Source organism: Histomonas meleagridis (genome assembly GCF_020186115.1).
Source record: "Histomonas meleagridis strain 2922-C6/04-10x chromosome Unknown contig_44, whole genome shotgun sequence".
In the NCBI taxonomy this organism is placed as follows: Eukaryota; Parabasalia; order Tritrichomonadida; family Dientamoebidae; genus Histomonas; species Histomonas meleagridis.
Genome location: NW_027150887.1, coordinates 800,734 through 808,283, shown reverse-complemented (window position 1 = coordinate 808,283; position 7,550 = coordinate 800,734). Strand labels below are relative to the sequence as shown.

General features: G+C 28.6%; 2 protein-coding genes across 2 annotated transcripts; both read right to left on the bottom strand.

The window, feature by feature from the left end:
* Window positions 1-281: 281 nt before the first annotated feature.
* Window positions 282-1,295, bottom strand: GO595_006544 (AGC family protein kinase; the record flags this gene model as incomplete). The annotated part of the gene is made up of 1 exon (XM_067919909.1): window positions 282-1,295. One exon carries the CDS (start codon window positions 1,293-1,295, stop codon window positions 282-284), a length of 1,014 nt encoding a protein of 337 aa, XP_067773422.1.
* Window positions 1,296-1,415: 120 nt separating this feature from the next.
* Window positions 1,416-2,579, bottom strand: GO595_006543 (AGC family protein kinase; the record flags this gene model as incomplete). The annotated part of the gene is made up of 1 exon (XM_067919908.1): window positions 1,416-2,579. One exon carries the CDS (start codon window positions 2,577-2,579, stop codon window positions 1,416-1,418), a length of 1,164 nt encoding a protein of 387 aa, XP_067773421.1.
* Between the last annotated feature and the right edge of the window lie 4,971 nt (window positions 2,580-7,550).

Genomic DNA, 7,550 nt, shown 5'->3' with positions numbered 1-7,550 from the left:
ACCAAAGATTTAGTTCTAAATCTGACTGATCCAATTGTTCTTATGAGTAATATTGCGTTTAAACTTGTATATAATTTTCTAAATTCATGATGTAACCACACCCAAGTGATAACATTCCATGTAATTCTCTAAATCCAAAAAATTAACAATTTCGAACATTTTCTCATTGACTTCAGCTTCAGAATGTTTCCTTAAACGCAAACAGTTTGGTATTATTTTGTTGGTAAATCATTTAATTACAAACATTTTTTTACTAAATACATTTCTTTTATCGCATATTTTCATTCCTTGTCATTTTCACTTTGATGTAATTGTTGTTGTTGAAGATAAACTTTTGGTAGTTCTTGTTCGACAATATCTGCAGTGAAACTTTTTGATATTGGTATATCGGCAAATTTGGTACCCCCCAACGTATCGTCGATGTCACTTTTTGCTCTATGTTTCATTTTTCTCATTAACTCTTTGTTTGCATGCGACAGTTTTTTAACGTCCACCGACGGGAACTGTAAAATGTCTTCATCGATTTCGTCACTTTTTCCTTTTTCTTTTTCGCCTTTTTTGGCTTCTTTAATATCTTCAATAATATCTTCATCGTCTTTAATTTTCCAAGTGTATCTTTGTTCGAAATATTCGGTACTTAACTTATTATCAATTTCTGGTATAAAAGGTGGTGGTAATGAATCAATATTATTCCAATCAATTGATTCAAACCATTTATGACTCATAATGTCGTTGATCCCTTTAGCTCCAAGTCTTTTAGTGGGATCTGATTCTAATAATCCTTTTAATAATGAAATTAGTTCAGGACTTAAGTCATTTTCATAAAGGGACCAATCAATATGATTTGACAATATTGCAGAAAATGTTTCAAACTCAGTGTTATGATGAAATGGTGGTACGCCTATAACTAACTCAAAGATAACAATGCCTAATGACCAATAATCAGCTGTGAAATCGTGTGGTTGTGATAGAATGATTTCTGGTGGTAAATAATCAGGTGTACCTACAAATGATCCATTATCATTATCATTCGATTGTGTCATATTGTTGGTGTCATCAACCATACAACGATCTGCTGTACCAAATATACTTAAACCGAAATCTGTAAGTTTAAGTTTACCTTCATCCGTAATTAAAATGTTATCTGGCTTAAGATCTCGATGAATAATACCTAAGTTATGTAAACATTCTAATGCTTTAACTATTTGAACGGTATAAATTCTTGCATTTACCTCATCTAAACATCCGATTTTGTTTAACAAGGAATATAAATCACCACCAGGGAGATATTCCATCACTAAATATAGGTTATGGACTCCTATAATTGAATAATCTATGTGTTAGTTAAACATTTAAAAGCCCATCAAAATTCGATGAGCGTCACTTTTTGACCTGTTTCACATCAAAAACCGATGTCAACTTTTTGATGGGCATTGAAACATACAGAAATTTACAATGTATGGGTTATCGTTCTGGAGCAAGATGTCTTTCTCTGTGATGAGCCTTTGGAGCTGGTTTTTTTGCGCAAGTGATGACCTTGATGTTACCTTAATCGCATAGATGTCACCTGTCTTCTTTTTAATGGCAAGAAATACTCGAGCATATGTACCACTTGAAATGGCTTTAATAAACTCAAAATCAGCTATGGAAACATATAACGATATAGAAGGCGTATTATTGCCAGTAACACGTGTAGATTGAAGTTCGTTAGTAGCATTTGTTAATGTTGAACAAGCATGAAGCTTTTGAATTGTAAGCTCTTTGGCTTTAGAAAGCATAGACTCTGCGTTCTGGTCTGGCGGAATTTGCAGAGTTTTGAGTGATTTGTTAGTATATGATATTATTTCGGCATCTCGAGATGACGATGTACTGACTTTACGAACCTTCTCAAGGAGAAGAATAAGATGAAACATGGGGAGATAAGTTTCTATGCATTTTTTTTCATCACCCGGCCATGGCTGATTTAGGAAATTATTTCTGATAGAGTTCTCAAGCTTAGTGATTCTGTCGTCAACAGTCATGATTTTATACTCGGATTCATACGCACGCATACAGGAGTTAGAATGAGATTCAATCAAAGACAAAGGAACATATTCTTCACAAATACGACACAAAACAAGCATATCTTCGGGCTTAATTGATGGTTTTGGCATCTCATCTACAGGGCGTTTTGGTGGTTCAACGCATTCAATGATTGAAAAAACTCGAGATAATGCTATGGATGAAGATAAAACTTTTTGACATAGCTTTTTGACATTTGTTGGTAACCTTTCACTTTCAATAAAAGCCCTGATAGATGGTATTGCATTTTTAGCTTGCTGAAAAATGAATCCAAAATTTGCCATTAGAAGACTCTCAACTAAATACTCGACGAAGTCAAGCGAACTATACTTAGTGTCTTTGCTCAATTTAGAAAGTGATTTTTGAACATCTACTAAAATTGTTCTTTGAGCTTTTAGAAAAATATATGTTTTGGAATATGTTTCAGCTCCAACTTGATTTAAACCAAAAACCTCGTCTTGTTCCAATGAATGACAGTCGCCAATAAGATTTGTAAGAGTTGAAGCAAAGAGAGACATTAATTGGATTTATTTTAAGTTAACCGCAATTGTTATTTGAACGCACGCTGCAAATTGAATTTCAATGGAAAATTCCCAAAAAATGGAAACATTTTAAGTGAGTAAAGTATTTAAATTTCTATGTTTTATCTATCGTGGCGAACATTGGCAATTCGTAAGCTTTTGGAAATTATTTGAGACATTTTTTTCTTTTTAGCCTCTCACTAATACCTTAATGTATCATTTTCATTTGAAACCATTAGTTTTTTGATAAATATTTATTTTGCATTTTGAGAGTATGATTGAATAATCCCAGTTCTTCATTACTTAAATAATAATGTTGAAATCTAAGCACAAAATAATATATTATTCATTAACTTCATAGAAATTGAGTTAATATAGGATTTTTTTGAAATGCTCCTGAATAAACAATTACCACAAAAAATTTAATCACATCATAATGATTGATCAATACATTAACACATTTTTTGTTTGCTTTGTCATGGTGGAAAATTATCTAGTTACAATTTATGACAGGTTGATCTGTTTTTTAGCTCCAAACTTTTATTCAAAAACCGAAATAACCGCGTCATTTACTATTGAATACAAAAACGATAAAAAACATTCGATTAGGCATAACCGCCACTTCCTCGGCGGCTTTTTCACTGAACTTTTCGTTAAGAATTTTGATTGAATTTTCAATACCTTAACAATACCCGATTTTTCTGGATGTTTCTCTTTCATCATAAATATATACGCGGCTAATTGTAAGATATGTTCTGACCGTGGAATAGCTCCCATCGATTTACCGGACTTAATTTCAAGTGGAAATATATGTTCGTCATATTGAAGTGTTACATCAATTTTACCTTTTAATATATTAAGGGCCCCATTGAAATGACCAAATACTTTCTTCTTCATTAGTAATGCTATATCCATATGGCGGTAAAAATTGGATGTTTTCGAAGACATGCGTCGGCTGATTAAAGTTATATTTTTCAGATGATTGAAAATTTAATTTGATGTTGTCATTAATCTTTCGGATGACTGATAAAGAATTGGAAATTTCACGTATGAAAGTGGCTTTGTCTTGCTCTATAAAATAAAGACTAAGTTTTTCAGTCTCAAGAAGATTATCAATTCGAGCTTCAAAGGAATCAATTCTACCTTCAATAAGATTGATTTGGATCAACTCATGAGAATAATAGTTCTTTTCAACATAAAGAAGTTGGTGCAGCCTGAAGGACTGTTATTAAATGTCATTAAATACGCTTTACGATTACAGATTTGACTGGCCGCTAATTTGGTTCCTTGACATATATGTCTTACCTCACTTGCTCAATTTGATAAATGTTTGTCTATTTTATCCGTTCATATTTTTTGAGTGATTTCATAATGCTTTTTCCCTTGGAGTTAACATAAATTTTCAAACTTTAAAATTCTATAATACTAAAGTCGTATATATTATAATTATCTGGTTCATTTAAACATATTTCATTGTTTATAAAATGAATTAATAAAATAATGGTTAATAACTCACAATCTTTTTTAATAACAACAAAGTTAATAAAATTAAAAATTTTTTAATTAATAAATAAACGTCATTTAATGTGAAATCCAGACTTTTCAAGTATGAATTTCATTAACAGAAAATTCATTCAAATTAAAGAAAATATCAATATTTTTGGAACATATTACTATTTCACCCCTTAAATGCCTATTTTAACGATATTATCTTCTTTGAAATCTTTTGCAAATGGATCTTCTTCAATATTAGATTGACGGTATCCAATCGATTAGTATGATTAAATATTCAAAAAGAGAAATATATTTTAATTATCTTTATTAAGGCTATTCTTTATGAAATCTAATGATTAAAATGGTATATTAAATCCATTTGTCATTTTCTTCTTGTGCAAGTTCATAAAATTCTTTATCAACATTTTTGACAATGTCATCTTCATCTGAAAAAGAATTTCCTTTAAATAAATTTGAATGTTGTTTGATTTCTTTTGTTTGCTTGTGATGAAATACAAAAACAATTATTCCGATAATTATTAAAATTGCAGCAACTGATCCGCAGATAATTCCGATTAAAATGTCGGATGATATACTATTGTTATTATTTATTTCATTTTGCTCAATATGTTTATAAAAAAATGAATACTCATAATAACTATATAAAGATGAATAATAAATTACCGTGAAATTATATGTTACATACTTCGTAGCAATATATGTTGAAAAATGATTAAGCAGAGTTAATACATATGATTCTATTATATAAAACGATATAGTTAGTGATTGGTAAACTGAAAAAGAATATATTAATGTTAAAGAGTGAGTTAATGTTAAATCATTTGATGTTGAATTAGTAAATGTATTTAAATTTGTAAAAGTATTTGATTTTGTAAATGTATTTAACTTTGTAAAAGTAAACGTTGGAGGAAGGCATTGATCAATTGTTGTTTTACTGATTAACATATTCCCAAAAGAAGTACTAGTATATGCTGATGTTACCATAATTGTATCTGTTGGAACGTTTATAAATGCATTTTCATTAAATTCTGGTTCACTATTTCCATTATAATAGATACATTTAAGTTGATTACAATTGGCAAATGCATAATCACCGATTGTTTGAATACTTCCTTCGATATATATTACATTTAAAGCTCTACAATTATAAAATGCATGATCGCCAAAGGAAGTAACTGATTTAGGAATTGTAACATTTGTTAGTTTTGAACAATAATAAAATACATAATTACCAATGTCTGGAATATTTCCATTGATTTCAACTGTTTCTAAATTGGAACATGATTGAAATGCACGAATTCCAAGAGATTTAAGTGAAATTGGCATTGTGAAATTTTTTAAAGCAATACTTGAACCAAATGCATATTCACCGATTGTTTCTAGTTTGTTACCAACAATTATTGTTTCCAAGTGCGAACAATATTGAAATGCATTGTCCATAATCGTTTTAATATTATCTCCAATATCAATTGTTTTTAAAGCTTTACATAGATAAAATGATTTTATTCCAATTGTCGTGACTGAATTAGGAATCACAATTTTTATTAGTTTTGAACATAAATTAAAAGTATTTTCTCCTATTTCTGGAATATTTCCTTTGATTTCAATTGTTTCTAATTCATAGCAATATTGGAATGTATAATTTCCAAGAGATTTTAGAGAACTTGGCATTGTGAAATTTTTTAATTTTTTACATGTATCAAAGGCATATTCATCAATTATTTCGAATTTATTTCCGATAATAATTGTTTCCAAATTTTCACAAACTCGTAAAGAACGATATCCAATTGTTTTAATATTTGTTCCTAAATTAATCGTTTTTAAACTAATACAGGCATAAAAAGCAAGTGTTTCAACTGTTACAATCGAATTTGGAAGAATTATAGAACTTAATGAAGTGCAACCAAAAAATACATAACCACAAATCGTATCAATATTTCCATAAATTTTAACTGTTTATAAACTAAAGCAAAATTGAAAAGCAGCACCTCCAATTGATTGGACTGAACTTGGAATTTCAATGCTTTGTAAGCTGGAACAGTTATTAAATGCAAATTCATTAATTGTAGTAATTGTATTACTAAGCTGAACTGTTATTATTGAAATCCAATTATTGAATGCACAATATGGTAATGTCGTAACACCACTTGAAACAATAACATTTTCTGCTAAAGTGCCATAATTTTTTAAGTTTCCAATATCATCTAAATTTGTAATTGTAAGTGTTTTTGTATTAGCATTCCATGTTGCTGAAAATGAATAAATAGAAAAAAGAGAAAAAGTAAAAGGAAGAAAACTCTTTGATATTGTTATTTGGTTTTTATTACTGATTAATGAAACGAAACTATAAAGAAAAACAAAAATTAGTATCAAAAAATTGAAATTATAAATGAGATTAGGATTTTGAATATAGTACATGTTTTCATATTGTTTTGATCCTCTTGTGAATTTCAGTAGAAAAAATACAAAATTTTTTGCATGTGAAAACAATGAATTAGAATGGTTGAATGGTTTAATTTCAGATAATTTATTAATCTCAAAGCGAATTAATTGATGAGTAAAATCTTCAGATATAATTGTTCGTTTTATGAAACAATTAATACGAGTAAGCAGGAGAAATCGACTGTATATGCTAATTTTATAATTATATGCCAAACTGATCAGTTTTGTAAACAATTTTCCTGAATTATGATTTTCATTTCGTGAAAAAGACATAATGGGAACACTATTACTATCACTACTTGTTTTCAAAAAAGATAAATGTGCTAACGCAATAAAAACCATGGAGAAATAGGCATTTCCCATTGATTATTGATAATATTGATAATATATCAAAAAGTTCAAAAAATTAACAGTTATGATTCAAAAATTGAAAAAAATGAACGTAATAATTGAGTAACCTTTCCACTGGATTATCCGACAAAACCGTTAACCTTATAAAATGTGAAAAAAATGTCAAAAGTGTAACTCAATAAATTGAACGTTAAATAAATCAATTTCGTTGTCTTAAAAGTTTGAGCAATTGTAGAAACTGATTTTACTAAGTTATGTTATTATTTATCATAATGGTTCATTGATGCACAACCATATAGAAATGGCAGATTTTAAAAAAAAAGATCTTCTTAAATTAATGTACAGATCTGTACAGATCTTCTGCTACAACTCAGAAAAACAAAATTTGCTTGGCATAAATGCATAATTTTAATGAGTAATTTTATTCCATCATCAAAATTTGTTCGATTTTTATTAGAAAGAGTATATTTCAATCGCAATGATTAAATCAATATAAATACTAAATGTTAATGATGTTTTATTTAATGGAACTTCAAATTTCAAAATCCCATCGAGAAATTTTTTGTAACAAGTCGAAATAAAGTGATATGAAAAAAATTTAATATGCATAATTATGTATGAGAATTATTCCCTTTCAATTTTATCATTATTTTATAATAA